The 17,026-nt window shown below is 40.6% G+C and overlaps 2 protein-coding genes across 2 annotated transcripts; one reads left to right on the forward strand and one right to left on the reverse strand.

Annotated features, from left to right (window-relative positions):
• Positions 1-755: 755 nt before the first annotated feature.
• On the forward strand, positions 756-10,064 carry LOC121728047. The gene is made up of 12 exons (XM_042116143.1): positions 756-915; positions 1,333-1,441; positions 2,373-2,509; positions 2,740-2,814; positions 3,015-3,097; positions 3,454-3,576; positions 4,179-4,326; positions 5,122-5,240; positions 7,267-7,399; positions 8,508-8,665; positions 9,217-9,352; positions 9,807-10,064. Exons 1-12 carry the CDS (start codon positions 756-758, stop codon positions 9,989-9,991), a joined length of 1,566 nt encoding a protein of 521 aa, XP_041972077.1. The 3' UTR covers positions 9,992-10,064.
• Positions 10,065-10,813: 749 nt separating this feature from the next.
• On the reverse strand, positions 10,814-15,271 carry LOC121727656. The gene is made up of 4 exons (XM_042115617.1): positions 15,199-15,271; positions 14,741-14,865; positions 11,720-12,745; positions 10,814-11,002 (listed from the first exon to the last, which is right to left on the reverse strand). The coding sequence occupies exons 2-4, from the start codon at positions 14,861-14,863 to the stop codon at positions 10,886-10,888; spliced, it is 1,266 nt and encodes a 421-aa protein (XP_041971551.1). The 5' UTR covers positions 14,864-14,865; positions 15,199-15,271; the 3' UTR covers positions 10,814-10,885.
• Between the last annotated feature and the right edge of the window lie 1,755 nt (positions 15,272-17,026).

Here is a 17,026-nt window from a genome sequence, read left to right on the forward strand (position 1 = left end):
ACCATGTTTATAAGTAGTATAAATAACTTTTTACTCTCCAAAACTATTTTGCAACAGTAACAAGTGTTTGAGAATGTTATGTTGGAGTTTTATTCTATTGTTTGGTAAGTATTATTTTATAATTTTCATAACACTTTGGGATGGAATAGTTTTCTCTTTTACCACTGCAGTTGCATTGCGTAATGCGTTTAATCCCGTTTCTCAATTGGTCTAAGTATGGTTACACTTTACAGCTCGTCTAATGCCTACTGACTACTGAGCTAGTTAATATAAAGGGGAAATTTTGTATTGTAAATCTTCCTAGGACTATTATGGCTTATGTCTTATCATGCAATAGAACTGTTTACAGTAGAATATGTTCGTACTAAAGCAGTGGTCCCCAACCTTATTTTTCATGCGGGCCACAAACATGTTTTGTTCTTGGTGTCGCGGGCCGCAAAAAAAAATTTTAAGGGGTTAAAAAATAACATTCTTCAAAATTAACGATTTAATAGTGGAAAAAATTTAACGACTATCACGTAGACTTTACGTTATTTTGCCGGTGGGCGTGAATTTCCAAATTGCTTAACATCACGCGGGCAACAAATAAAGTCCCGGCGGGCCGCGGGTTGGGGATAGCGGTACTAGAGTCTAGACCAACCGAATCGGGCGTACACAAATGTAAAAATGATTAAAACGTCTGAAATCAAGCTTCAGATCACTTGAAGAAGCAGAAAGATTAGAGAGAGTTTGGTTGAAAATTCAAGTTCCTTAATATGGTTATGTCGCATGGTACGTTGCGTGTTGTAGCTGCACAGGCGCACGGCGTGACGATAGACAACGTGAACTGCGGCGTGGACAACGACAACGACGTCCACGAGGGTGATGTGGACATCGAGCGGTATCCTTGGCTTGGTGTACTGTATTACTCATATGGTATGTATTGTGAATAGGTAAAAAGGAAGAGATGGTTGAGCGATTTTTGTCCATAGGCTTAGCATTACTAATTATAGTAATGCTTAGCCCATGGGCCCACAGAGTAGGGAGAAGTAAGAGAGAGAGCTAGCAATTTTTATTCATGTATGCAGATAAACTGTACTGAACAGTATAGGTAGGTATACTGTCTTAGCAGTCTAAACACACTGTTCGTCACAGTTGTAAAAAATGTAATCTCGGCCTTTAGCTTTTTCTCACAGATATGTCCGCGAAAATATTTTGTATGATACATTCTTTTTCTACAAACAAAACTTAGAAATGTCGTTTCTTCCAACGATAAAATTAAACCAACCACTAACCAAAGTCAAAACTCTAAACGACTGGTCTATATAGTAACTCTGATGGTGATGATTACAGAGGGTGAAGATGGCGAGGCGCGAGCGGTGACGACGGTGTCGCTCATACACGCCGAGTTCGTCATCGCGCCAGCAGCAGACCTCGGACCCATGCCGAAGGATGATTTCAGGTATGTTGCTAATAATAACTCCCACACCGGTTTCGGTGACGGTGGCCGGCTTAATTGAAACTAAGCTAAAAAACGGTTTAATACAAATTAAGCCAGTTAGGCAGGAGTAAAATTTATAGTGCCCAAGTGTGTGCGCAGTACACAAGAGCACTCTCTCTTCCATTACTCTCATAACCCAGTGGGACGGACGACCGACACGACTGGCAAGTGGTAAGGAACAGGATCGGCCGACATGCCTATCCGACGCATGGATCATCTTTATACTTGTCAGACGATCAGGTGATCAGCCTGCATTGTCCTAACCAAACTTGGAAATAACATGTTTCCAACGCGGGAATCTACCCCACGACCACCGAGTCAAGATCCACGCTCTGAACCACTGGACCACACTGACGTTGTTGCTAATAGATACCATATCGATGATGGTGCAGACAAGTTTCAATGAGACCGTCGTTCCTAAAGTAATCAAAATACGTAATAATATCTATGTCCGCTTATCACAACATGACAGTCTGGTCCCGTGCGTGGTAAACTGAAGGACTTGTGTTGCAGGTACCAGAGTCCAGACAACGGAAATACCGAGAATGCATTTTATCGGCACAGGACTTTCCTATATTGTAAAGTTTTTTCTTAGAGCGTTTCTTTTGTATCTACATGTACATGTTGCTATGTACTATCAGATATGTTGATTCCTAGGCAGATGGCGGACCTAAGTAATTTGGTCGCGTTAAGTCAAACCCATCAGACCAGTGACCTCCATTATACAAGATAATGGAGGTCAGTCAGTCAGTCAGGAGCATCAGACCGATCACAATTCACAGCTAACATTGAATTGACATAAGCCGACCAACTGACGTACTTCTGCCAACTGCGTAGGAAACAAGTAGGAATCAATTTCCTTGATGGTAAATGTTGCATATTTTTTTATCAGGAGTCGCACGCGCGTACTTCTCGGCGAGGATTGGGGCGGGGAGGGGCGGCGCGTACGCAACTACGTGCTGCACCCCGAGTACGACGAGACGTACAACACCGTCGCTCTGGTGCAGCTCGCCACTACAGTGCGGGATAGTATGTATATTATATCACTTATACCCAGTTTCACAGGAAACGTGTGCTACTCAGCGAGGGGTGAGGCGGGGAGGGGCGACGCGTATGCAACAACGTGTTGCAGGTGATTACTTTTCTCAACACAATATGTTTGACGTCACAAGTCAGTAAAAATTTTATTACTATTTCTATTACAACCTGGGAAAATACCTTAAAATAATAGTATTAATGAATACAATATTGTTTTGCAGTTAAAATCAAGCCGCTATGCCCCCCGCCAGAACGTCTGCGGAATCCAGACTTCTATATTGTCAAGTTTGCAGAAGGTAAATAAAAATATTATTTTGTTCAAGTATAACTTTTAGTATAAACAAGTCGCTACTTCACAGTTGCGACTTGTTTATACTAAAAGCTGGAAAGTAGAAATTACTTAAAATTGAACTTTATTTACTCTGCAAGAAAGTTCTCCTCTTATTGCAAGCAGCGCCGCGCTACGCAGCCTGTACCTTGAAACTGCTGTTTTCAGACTACAACACCCTGCAGAAACAAGTAATTCCCGTTACCCACGTGCCAGCTAGTCTCTGCAAGGAGTTCTATGTTAGAGCCAATGTAAGTTGAAATAACTGACATAATTAAAAATTATACTTTTTGAGACTTTTCACATCAAGTCCGATTTTGGTTTTGGTTGTCAATGCCCAATAAAGCCAAGGGAAAGTAGCTACTTACCAGAATTCGTTTTATCCCGAAAAATGTACGGTTCCCTCGCTATAAACGTATTTTGCCGCAGCGGAGTTACGGGCGTCATCTAGTATGTACCTCTAGAGTCTAGATTGTAATTAAACTAGGTACATCTGCAGTCTGCACCAATTTTGAGAGGCTACTAGAGCAAATGCATAGTTTTTTGCCAACTTTGTATAGACCTCACTCATTCGTTAACATATTTTGATGGAGTTTTGACATTGCAGCTGTACGCACGGCGCATGCGGCCGCCGCACGTGGCGTGCGCGGTGACGCTGGAGGCGCGCGTGTGCGTGTGGGACGCCGGCGCCGCGCTCGTCGCCCGCGATGTCTGGGGGCGCTGGCAGCTGGTAACACACTAGTATAATAATTACGCTGGCAGATGGTAACACACAAGTATAATAAGTCCGCTGGCAGCTGGTAACACGCATACACACATACATAACATACGCTGATAACTGACACGTTCGGATGCACGCATGTGTGTCCGCAATTCGCACACAACTGAGTATAAACACGTACTTTCACGGACGCAGATTCGTGTACGCATCTAAGATTCTTACAGCAATATTTTACCTCGCTGTGTCTAATGTCTATGTAGTGCCTAGGTAGAAGGTGTAAGAGTTCTGTCGGAGGTAAATTAATTCTGAAAGCATTGTACAGCAAAACATCTTAAATCGTGATCTAAAAATCACGATCCGTCATCCGTCTAGTCACCTACCAACGACTCGGACGTCCACTGCACTGCGCACGCCGCGCTCACTTCTTACCCCAATAAAGAGATCAACAAAGTCAATCAATGCGCCTTATCCTTTCAATTTCCTCATGCGATCTTAATACCTCGATCGTGGGAATCGCAGACAATAGATTTTCAATTGATTTGCGACAGTCGGGTGCCGCTTGGGGATTGATGGGTTAAATATCTTCTTTTATCTCCTTGCTCTGTTTTCAGCTGGGTCTAGGAGTACGCGGGCCGGGGTGCGGCGCGCCGTCCCGCTACCTGGACATGATGAGCTACTACCCCTGGATCATCGCCAGCCTCGACAACTTCCGTCGCATCACCATCTCCAAGATCTCGCAGCAGAAGTATGTGCTCAGAAGTAAGTATATTACTCAGGTCCGTCGGTCGTCTTCATACCTAGCTTATACACGCCAGGTATGAAGGCTTTATTTTATTTGTATTGCACGCACAATCGTGTGAACTGTTGATATGGACTGTTTACATTCAGCCCTGTCGGGCAGGGAAGTGATTAGTCACTACTCACTCCCGTTTATATTCTACCCTGTCGGGCACAGGCGCGGTCGCAGCCTGAAGTTTGGGGGGTCTTTTTTTTTTAATATATAATTTCCTGCTGCTCTTGCCTTTTTCAAATTCTTGTTACTTTGAATTCCAAATTTGGAAGTTTGGGGGGTCACTCACTAGTCACTACACCAATTTTTTTTTTAATCTGCGCCCTCGGTCGGTTCTGGGTAGACAGCTGTCTAAGGTCGGACGCAGTGGTGGTTAGGGGATAGTTAGAAATTTTCTTTTATTATTTGGCAAGATTTTGAGATTTTTCAATTTGACCTTACATCTGGGGGGGGGGTCATGTCCGCTGTGGACCCCCCCCTTCCCCCCTTCGGACCGCGCCTGGTCGGGCTGAGAAGTGGGCAGCGCAGAATCTAAATAGTCACCCGAGCTGCCGCTGCCCGACGCGGCAGGTATGCAGAGGTCTGAGAGTCACTCACTCTCTACGTTGCCGCCGCAGAAGTATTCAGGGTAATATTGCCGGCAGTGGCTGAATATAAACGTCCCACCAATAGAAGATATATTTTTCAACATTGTAATTAAGCAATTCTCGTTGCAATAAATAGTTGTCTATATCGGGCAAATATGTATATTTTTGTTATTACAGCTGGGCAGGTGTACCAGCGGTTCGGGAACTGCGACGAGGAGGAGAAGACGAACCTGTTGTACCGCGACCGCATCTACCTCACCACCGACAACAACCTCTACCAGTTCCTCACCTACAACGTAATGTCAGCCTTATGAGGCGATAAGTTAACCATCTCAATTTTGCAATCACAAGTCTGCTTCTCAGTAAAATAAATCTTATGCCTCCTCTACATACCGGCGGATGCGTCGGGAGATGCATCCGCAACCATATCTGCGGATAAATTGCGATCCGTCCACACATCTGTGAGTTAATCAGTCTGTGCTCAATCGTGAAAGACGTAACTCGTGCCGCAAAAAATGGATATAGAGACAGTAGCGGCTGCTTCTATATACTTAATTAGCACCTATAATTATTACCTAAAAGTGCACTGCAGTAGAGTAATAAAAAAAATGGTGGAGCAAAAGAAGGTGGTGGATGCTGTCTATACATAAAAACAGAACAAAGTAATTGAAAGTATATTCGAAATAAATATTTTGGCAATATTAACTTATATACTTAATACTTACTTACTACGATGGCTCAGCGACCCAAAGTGGATCTTGGCCTCCGACACGAGTTTGCGCCACTTGTCTCGGTCTTGCGCAGTTTCTTGCCACTCTGTGACTTGAAGATCGCGCAGGTCCGACTCCACGACATCTAGCCACCGGTGCCGTGGACGGCCGACAGGTCGTCGCCCGATCGGACGCCCAAGAAACGAAATTTTAGTGGCACGATCCTCCCCCACTCTTGCAACGTGACCGAGCCATCGGAGTCGCTGGGCTTTTGTTATTAAATTGGGCTCGGCCATGAGGTCTTCAACTTCGGCGTTGGTTCGGATTCTAGTTCCTCCGTCTTCTGTCTTCACCGGGCCCAAGACCTTGCGGAGGATTTTTCTTTCGGCAACCAGTAATTTATTCTCTTCATCGAGTGTAAGCGTCCAGGTCTCGCATCCGTACATAAGTATTGGCCTTATTACAGACTTGTAAATGGCGATCTTACTTTTTCTACTTAGGAGATTGGACACTAACACTCCATGAAGTGCCGCGTCGTAAGGTGTTTTGGATGCGGGTGTTTATTTCCTCCTGTCTCGTGTTGGTGTCGGTAATGGTGCAGCCTAAGTGTTTAAATTTGTCCGTCCCTTTATAAGAAATCCCTCTCACATTCAGGTCTTCTCGTTTTGTGCGCGTGTTTTTATAGCGTTTAATGTGGAGGTATTCTGTTTTCTCGCGGTTTATACTTAGGCCTACCTTAAGGGCTTCGTTTTCTAAGACTTCGACCGCGCTGGCCACTTCCTCTGGAGTTTCACCCAGTAATGCCAGGTCGTCGGCATACCCTATCAACCTATGTTTCCCATTCAGTTGTAGCCCTACATCTAGTGCAATCACTTCTTTCAGGACATATTCCAGAACTAAATTGAAAAGCACAGGTGACAGCGCACCTCCTTGTTTAAGTCCTGTGACCACTGCGAACTCGTCCGTAAGCTCTTTAGCAACCCTCACTCTCATTTTGCTTTCCTTAGTGGCGACCATTATCATGTCAACTAGTTTTTTAGGGATGTTGAAGTTCCTTAAGATCGTGTATAACGAATTACGGTCGATGCTGTCATAGGCTTTTTTAAAATCGACAAATAACGCGTGTATGCTTTGGGCGTTGAGAAATAAACGATCTATATACTTAATAATAATATTTATTTAATTTTGATTAGGGCGAACTGAAATGTTGCTCATTGGTCATTTTAGCCATTTCGACGACAAACACACACGTCCACTCCCACTCCGTCGAATACTGATACATCGGCAGACGTGTGGACAGGCGCCTTGCATTCGCGCTCAATCCCTTTGATCCGTGTCGAAAAACCGACACCAAACGGATGTGTGGCAGATGCATCGGCCGACGTCAAATACCTACCACAGACAAGCAAAAACCGCCGTCTACACATCGGCGGACGCATCCGCAGTTACAATCTGCCGACGCGTCCGACGATATGTAGAGGAGACTTTAAGCTAACGCAACAAGATCGCATTTCCAGATGACGATAAAGGAGAACGTGTCTCCATCTCTCTTGTAAATAACTTGTGTGAAGCAAAATAGCTCCTAAGCCAACACCTCAAGGTCGTATTTCAGATGACGATAAAGGAGAACGTGGAGTTCACGTGCCTGACGCTGCAGCTGGTGAACGCGTCGGGGGTGTCGGAGATGCGCGTGCACCACTACTGCCGGCGCGAGAGCCGCGGCCCGCCTTGCTACTACTACCACGGTATTATGGTTTACAAGTTTTTTGCAAATTTGTGACTTCACACTAGGGAGGGGGTCACAATAATGGTCCTCACCTATGACAAGGAGGGAGGGGGGTTCTAAAATTCATGAATATCGTGTGACGTACTTTATGGACGGTCTATGCATAAGGCGTTGATTACACCCTACACCTAACTAGAAGAGTGGCAAGTAAGTGACGAAACTCTTGACGAAACAGTGCAAACAGACAATATGATTGGCCGAGGGCAGTCTCGCTACTCGGTAGGTGTGACAAGGCCCTGACTAATAATAATCCTTATTCAATTAAATACTTTAAATACATTGTTTATTTTAATATAAGTCTATATGGCCCTTTACAGCTTAGATTTAAATGAATATTTTCGAAGATATTACAGATTAAAAAATTGCGGGACGTAGCTTTTGCGGCGGTACCGACAATTATGGCGGGCCACGGGTAGTAATGATTAATGAATATAAATCAAAACTACTGAATCGATTTTAAATTTTAATAATTTTTTCAGTGAGTAACATAGGCTACATATTTTATACCCGTGCGAAGCCGGGGCGGGTCGCTAGTATATCTATAACGGGATGTGAAGTGTCGCGTCGCCCGCTGCAGCGTTATATCGCGGTCGCTTTTACTGATTTAAAAATGTGTAGTACAGCGTATAACATGGTATAACTATCCAAGATATTGTGCTTATCTTTTTTTTGGTTCAGATGCTTAAGTTTTTACTAGTCATGGCTTAATCGAAAACGACTATACGATTCGTTGCAACTTTTTCACGATTCGTTCCTAACATACCATCGAAGAAATTGATTCATAGGCAGTTGACGGACATATTATGCCAACTTACGGTCAATTCAGACCGCTACGTGACGCGTAGATGCATTTCTAAATTTGTATGGATTTGACAGTTTTTCATGACGTCTCACGCGATTAAAATCTGTCAAATCAATACAAATTTAGAAATGCATCCACGCGTCGCGTTGCGGTCTGAATCAACCCATGTTAGTCGTGAATGGTGATCTGTCGGCTGGGTTTAACAATCACGTAGGTCCTTCCTATGAAACAACTTGTCTGATACTACATTCTAACGACATCCCAGGCACTGTGTTCGAGATATCGGTATATCTGGTGTTCTCCGATTCGTGTCTGTTCGAGATGGTGGGGTGGGGGTTCAAGAAGAGTCTCAAGCTGCTCGACATACAGGAGTGGAAGTGGGAGGAGGGAACTTACTACGAAGATTTCAGCATGACGCCAGAGGTAGGTATTGGCAATCATCCGTGCAAAAGTGGTGTAGATTAGTAAATATCTGTGTAGGTTGCTAAACCTTTCGGCCTTTAGATATATTGTTAAAAATAAAAATACACGATTTTTTTCTTTTATAATCGCTCAGTACTAAAATGTTGAGAAATAGCTTCCGAAAGTTATCCTACAAAACACCACAAAATATGGACACTATGCGCCACACCGAACTCCCGCTTATCCGTATTTCATTGATAACAATAATTCATGATATCATAAGTTGCGAATTTTCCTTTCATACTTTGACGGGCTTAAAAACGTTTAGAATAAAATTAATTGATACACTCACATCAAAAGAAAGGAAAAATTACAACTTTTTAATTACGAACAATAAGCACTTTAGAAATTTATAATAAAATATCTTTTACTTACATTATTCTATGAGAGGCCGGGCCGGCCTCTCATAGAAAACAAGCAATCTAAAACATATCCAACACGGCTTTTTACTTTAACGCGGCGTCACCTTAAGTAATGAAAGCTATAATAAAAATGTATCCTACCCATTCCAGGAGTACCGGGGCCCGTCGTACCAAACGGAGTTCGGGTTCGAGCCGCTGGACATCGGCATGTGGGTGCCCGATTTCGACGTGTGGGCCACCACCCCCGCACCGGGGGCCAGCTCCACCGTCGTCCGCGTGGCTACAGGTGAGTTATAACTTATGAGCTATTCCGGGTTATAAGCTATTCAGTAAAACTCTAGAACGAACTGTCGCCAGCAGTATTTCTAGACCAATACGACCTGCAAACCTTCAAGAAGAGAGCGTATTCCCTTTTAAAACGCTGGCAACTCGCCTGCGTTTTAAAAGGGAATATAGTTCTGATATTGCGAGTGTCCATGGGTGGCGGTAGTTGCTTTCCATCAGATGACCCGTTTGCTCGATTGCCCTCCTAATTTTATATAAAAAAAAACTATATAGATTCCCGGTTAGAAAATAAGGAAACATATTTTTTACGGGTTAAAAACTATACTATTTCCCAGGGTTTATTTGTCCATTCTCATCCAAATCGGCAGGTTATGTAATTTGCGACGGCAAAGCTACATAAATTATGAAAATCGTTCGTTTGCCCCTAATTTTACTAAAAAAATATATATTTCCAGCGGGAACCCCTCCTCCCGCGGTGGACTGGGCCTACCTGCCCGCGTACACGGAGGTATGGACGACGCCGCCCACGTTGGAGCCCGCCTGGCTGGACTACATGGCCGGCGTCACCAACTTCGCCCGACCTACAACACCGCCTACCACGGAAGCCGCCAATGTTACTACGACTACCAACAGTCCTTAGGTGTACACTTTATGTTATGGTCTATAATGCGCGCATCTGTCGCTAAACACGACGAGGAAGGAAAGAGAGGCGGGAAACGACTCAGAAAGCCACGTTCATTTAAAGCATTGTCTTGTCGCACTATAAGTATGAAAACATTCGTGAATGTCACTGCAAAGACTACAAAGTTACTAACAATAACTTTATTGGACTTGATTTGGAATATAATACTGTATATCGCGTTATATTTTGAATGAACGTTTTGGCCCTTTGAAATGAGTAAAATGTGTTGTTAAAGTACAAAATAAGTTTTTAATTTTAGAAATCCTAACAGATATTGGTTGTGTAACTTAAAATGTTGTGTAAAGTTTTTTCAATTATGACGCAACAAAACTATGATAAAAATCAAAACTTTATTCAATAAAAAATCATTACATGTTATATAAAACTGACATGGTAAAGACACAACATTCGAGATAATGTGGCACCATTAATATTATCTTGCAAAATAATCTTACTCCAAATTACCTGTAAAACAAAGATACTTACTAAAAATCAAGGCTACTATGACTATAAATATACTATGTAGTATTCTTTATCGGCCTGACTCTTTACTGCGTACAGTTAAAATGTGCAATTAATTATGTCTTTTATACACATAACCATCTTATAGTTAAAATTGATTTTTACAAAATATGATAGACAAATTGTAAGTATTGAAAGCTGTGGTAGACATTCTTAAAGTAGAAATACAATTTTCTGTAAACATCAGAAAAACTTATTTTTACACTTTGATTGTAAATATCAATCAATTGAAAATAAATATTATTGAGATACTTTGAGTCCTGTTCTTAAAGCTAAAAATGTACGATTTCAGAGATTTTGTTGTTTGTGTAATCTATATCGCTGTCTAGTTTATATAAAACCCCTGTCGACGCAGTGAACCACGTTGTTAGCTTCCCTCAGCCGCCCCTCTTTAGTCTTAAACGGCTGCATCTGCCAAAAGTCGTCGATATTCTTTTTCTCGTCGCCCTGAAAAGAGATAGTTATTTACACTATCACGTCATCATAATGCGAGGGCTGCCTTTTAAGTTATGTCGTATGTAAACTTCCCGCGATCATTGAAAAAAAATCTATCTATCACGTCATCTTAATACGATTCAGAGGAGTACTGCAAAGCACACAATACTCGTATTATTGTGTGCTTTGCAGTACTCCTCTGAAAAGTTGAAGTAGTCTTTCTTTGTTCCACAACTTTTTTTTAAATTAATGCCTATAAAATTAATAAAGTCTTTTAAAATATATACCGTATGTTTTTTTTATTTTGTATCTATGGACAAATGACAAGGCCAGTAAGACTTAAGTGTAACTTAATTTAAATAGCTATTAGGTATAATTAGTAATCTATTGGGCCTATTATTATACGTGGGAGAGCCATGCTTCGGCACGAATGGGCCGGCTCGACCGGAGAAATACCACGTTCTCACAGAAAACCGGCGTGAAACAGCGCTTGCGCTGTGTTTCACCGAGTGAGTGAGTTTACCGGAGGCCCAATTCCCTTCCCTATCCTCCCCTATTCCCTTCCCTTCCCATCCCTACCCTCCCCTATTACCCTATTCCCTCTTAAAAGGCCGGCAACGCACCTGCAGCTCTTCTGATGCTGCGAGTGTCCATGGGCGACGGAAGTTGCTTTCCATCAGGTGACCCGTTTGCTCGTTTGCCCCCTTCTTTCATAAAAAAAAATCATACCTCCATTTCCATATTGACCGCGTCTTCGGGCGCTAAAACAATGAACGGCGTGGATTCGAAGCTAAACGCTAGACCAAAGTACGAATACTTCTTGATTTCAGCCAAAAACGTCTCCTTTGAATACACTTTGTTTGCGTCACTTCCCAAATTCCTTATATGAGTGGACAGAGAATCATAATAATACTGAAGAAGATTATCGTAATGTGCCTGTCTCAGTTTGTCGTCCGTGCAAGCGTATATAAAGAAGGACAAATCCAAAACCGGACTAGCACATCTCGTTAGCTGAAAGTCGATCAGCTTCGCATCGACGGGAGTTCCATTAACGTATTTGTATAAGAAATTGTTTGTCCAGCAGTCGCCGTGACTAAGAACTCCGTTAGTCTGGTCCTCCACCGCTTTAATCATGTCCTTATAACGTTCGGGAACTGCGAACTCTTTTATTTTGTCAGCATAAATGGTGTTAGGATACTCTTTTACAACTGCGTCGACAGCAATGCCGCAGATTCGGTACCAGAACTTCTGGTACCAATCCCAGAGTCTCGGATGGTAGTATTCCTCTTCGATCAGATCTTTGATAGCATTAAATGTCTTTGGGTCCTGGTCTCTCATCGCAAAGGATAAAGCGTGGTATTTGGCAAGGGATTTCAGAGTGACCTTGCAGTGGGAAATATCTATGCCCTCCTGTCTTACAGCACTCCCGAAGTCCTCCAAAGAAGCGTCTTCGAGGCATATCACATCATTTACACCATCCATGTAAGTCAAAAAGAGTTTCGTGTAGTTGTCAAACGGTTCCAGAATATTCTTCTTAGCTTGAAACTTTAGTAATTCGGGCAGTACTTTTTCGTAGAATATTATTTCGTTTCTGAAGAAATCGTGGCTTCGGAACGTAAGACGTCTGCATACGTTTTTGGGAATAGTCTTCAGGACCACTTGAACGTGTTTCGAAGTGCCGTTTAAGTCTCCGTATATCTTAATGCGGATGACTTCGCTTAGATAAGAGTCACCTTTTCCAGTTTCACTCACGTACTGAAATAAAATTATATTTATGTAGAACTACACAAAATCACAATGTTTGATACGTCTAATTTAAGTTTATCTTTTACCCTGGACAATGTTTTGTTTTATGCAGTAAATAATAATTAGTAGATACAAATTTCAAAAAATTTAAAGAATGCCCGGTTTCTTTAATTTTTACATAAACTCTGAGCCCCCGCAGACTACCTACTTGTCGGCCGATAGTTGGCGTTTCAGTATGTACCATCGAGGAAGTTGATTCCTATGCAATCGATAGACCAACGTTATTTGGACGAATATGTCAATTCAATGTTAATTGTGATCTGTCAGCTGGGTTTGACGTAACGCAACCAAACTACTTAGGTCCCTGATTTGCATAGGAATCATCTTCTCTGATAGTACATTATCGGCCGATACAAAACGTTTAGTGTGCGCACTTTCATACTTCTTCGTACTGATTAAGCTTTCGATCAGCAGATAAGTCTGCAGTCTGCGGGGGCTCTAAATAAACCAATCTATACTAATATTATAAATGCGAAAGTATCTCTGTCTGTCTGTCTGTCTGTCTCGCTTTCACGCCAAAACTACCGAACCGATTGTAATGAAATTTTGTATACAGATAGTCTAAAGCCTGAGAAAGGACATAGGCTACTTTTTTACTGGAAAAAAGGGTTGAAAGGGGGTGAAAATACGAAAATTTGTTCAAATTAAGTTAGTTCCAAAAATCATACTAGATGGCGCCGTGCGTCTCTTACATCGCGCTAACGCTTGCCTAACATCTTTCTATAAAAGGTGGTATCATTTTTCGATTTTTTTTTCGATTGTTATTTCTTTTTTATGTTATTTAATAAGTCAGTACTTTATATTATATACAGTGACGTAACCCTATAAAAAACCTATCAATGATAATTAGTTTATGGGTAAAGTTGTGTAATTGGGGGGCTAAATAAGCTTTAAAATTTGGCATAAAATATAAAGTTTAATTTAAAAAAATGAAATATTATGTGCAAATTGCACAGCTGTTTTGATTGAAGGGGTACCAGGGTTTTTTTTATAAAAGCTTTTGACACCAATTTTGTTGACATCGCGTGCTATAAACTGAAGTCCACGCGGACGAAGTCGCGGGCAACAGCTAGTAATTTTATAAAACCAAGTTCGTCTAACGAAGAGTCCCAAAAGCGCCATCTAGTGCTGAGTAGATGAGGCATTTCCAAATTCGTTAAATTAGCTCAGGTGTTTTATGTTCTTTATTCCGTCAAATATGTTATTAGGTACTTTATGAAGCTAAAATACTGAGAAACCTACTTAATATTATGTTATCGACAAAAAAAACAATATTTTTTTATTATGTTTCTTTCGTGACAGCGACATCTTATGGAAACGCTTAGAAACTTTGAGTTTTCTAGCCGCTTAAAAATAGGCGATCCATTCGCTCGTTATCTTGTATATCTAAGTTTTAAAGTGGGATAACCACGGTCCACGATAGCATATCTCAACCCGATAAACACCACGGCCTCACAGAAACCCTCACAACAAGATTGGTACACGTTTAATGGTGTCAAACTGCTGTCATATTATGTCACGATATAGCTGTCATGTGTCACGATAGTATTATAAATGCCTATTTGATAGACCCTAAGGCCACATAGGGGCATGGTGGCAAAAAGAATTTCAATTTTCCAACACCCTCATTGATAGCCTTGCCGCTCGCGGTAAATAAAAAACATCGCTTCACATTACAATAAAAACGTATAGTCTGTCAAGAAAGTGAAGACGCGCACGAAAATTTTCTAAACAATCACGCAAAAAGTGTTTTTTTTCATTGTATTTTCACAGAGAACGCTTATTAGTTATTACTTATTACATTTTAAATATTGTCACCTTGCACATTTTTATCTCGAATTAAGTAAGTAATAAAGTTCTCATATTTTTATTTCATTTAAAAATTTTCGCGCGCGTCTTTACTTTCTTGACAGACTATTTATCTTATGGTAAGGTGGTAGTTACCTCCCAATGGGTGAAGGTGGCTGTTTCCCCGAACCATTTGGTGAGAGCTCGGTTGACATACTCCTGGGTCAGCCCGGGAGACACCTCGATCATTGTACCAAACTCTTCGTATAAATCAGACATCGCTGAAAAAAGGTCGTATTTTTTATATCCTAAACAAATACAAAATGTTAAAACAATCATTACAAATCTATTGACACTATTCAACTTGTTAAAATCGAACTAATAGTTTAGCTGCTACGAGAGCACAAACATACATACCGTACTCTGTTAGCCTGCCAAAATTACCACGTTCCCTTTTACAAGTTAATTACTTAAATGCAAAAAAAAAACAAACACCTTTATCTGAAAATCTTTGCAAATAAAAAGACTAACAATATTTTCTGTAAGTTTAATTATGAATAATATGAATGATTAATATTAATTTTGGAATGAATTTACTTAATAAATATACGTACCTCTCTTTTATAAGAATAAACTTTGTGTAATATTTTATTTCGTAACCTAATTTTTGGATTTAATAGCACGAATGTTACGTAGTATATGACATTCTCTTTGAGCACGAATTCGACACCCAGCGCGGCAGCCGGCACTAGCAAACTTTGAATTTCGAATGCTGTGACGGCCTACGGTGCTAAAATAAATCAGCGTTTTAATTTAGCAAGTGCTTTGAAGCGTCGACCTTCTGAAATTGGTAGCGCTACCTTCAACGTCAGAAGTTCCAACTCACCCCGTTTCCGTTTCCTGATACATTTCTGTTTACGCATACAGCGCGCACTTAAATTTAAAATATTAAATATGTTTACTTAACTTCAATTTCATTAAGAGTTTGGAGTTTACACTATTCTCAAGATTTCAAATGAAAGTAACCATAAAATGCTACCGTTAGCCATTGCCACTACGATGTTGATTAAATGTTGCTCATGTTCCTTGCATTCCATTCACGATGATAGACATGTGATAACGTTATTTTCATTCTGTCACATAATATAAAAATAGCCACCGTTAAAATCAATAAGGATTTAGCAAAAACGGTGTATCCAGGAGTCTGGACCTCTCTCGTCTCGGAGGCAAATCGCGAGCGTATTCATGTTTTAGTTCTGGAATACAATCAAAGATGGCGCTATATTTATTTTCATACAAAGACTAGACCGACTACGATGTTTTGGCGCGTGAATGACATTGTAATTTGTTATTATAAGTAACTTATAAGTTATGACTGTCTCTTAAAATGACTAACGATTTACGAATTAAATATAAAAGTAGATAAATACCAGAAACCTATTCTCAAGCCTAACGAATGCACATACTTACAAAATTTCATTAAAATCAGATAACTGTTTGAGTTGCCATTTTGGAGGAGTTCGCGCACAAACACTGCACGCAGCACGGCAAGAGAATTTTATAACTAGGGATTGCAATCCGGATACTTCGAAATCCGAAAAATCCGGATAATCCGGATTTTTTAAGCCTCTGAAACATCCGGATTTTTATTTTTCAAAATCCGGATTTTCGGTTTTTTCGAATAGTAGATAAAATTATGAAAAATAAGCTTTTACGTAATATAAAATTAATTTAAATGTATCCTGTAATATCTGACATACAAATTCACATTTGTTTAAAGGCGCTATCATAACTTTGCGTGGTCTACATGTACCAAAGTCAGAAGTTCGTATGTCTAACATTCCACTGTGTAGTTATTTGTTGGTTGTAATTAATTTCTTAACATTTTTTAAAAGAAATAACGACAATATTTTAATTTCTTATAACCTAGATCTTATTTTACTATATTATTATGTTTTCTATATCCATACTAATATTATAAATGCGAAAGTATCTCTGTCTGTCTGTCTGTCTGTCTGTCTTGCTTTCACGCCAAAACTACTGAACCGATTGCAATGAAATTTTGTATACAGTTATTCTAGAGTCTGAGAAAGGACATAGGCTACATTTTGATGTGGGAAAATATCTTATTTCCATGAAAATTTCGATGAAAATGAATTCGCATTGCGCGTGGCCAGCGCTCATCCCGGGGGTCCTGGGTTCGAGTCCCGCAGGCGGAACAAAAAGTTTTCAATTTTCCTGGGTCTTGGATGTGTATTAAAATAAAATTTCAAAAATCTTAAACATATTTTATGTATAATATTATAAAAAATCCAGAAATATATCAATGGAATGAACATTTTAGTTCTAATACGATTCAACAGATGGCGTTTTATTTTTTACTTTATTGTAACATAGAACTAATCATACTTATTAGTTAGTACGTTTTTGTTTATAGTTTTT

This window comes from Aricia agestis, chromosome 6 (genome assembly GCF_905147365.1).
Source record: "Aricia agestis chromosome 6, ilAriAges1.1, whole genome shotgun sequence".
NCBI classification, from domain to species: domain Eukaryota; kingdom Metazoa; phylum Arthropoda; class Insecta; order Lepidoptera; family Lycaenidae; genus Aricia; species Aricia agestis.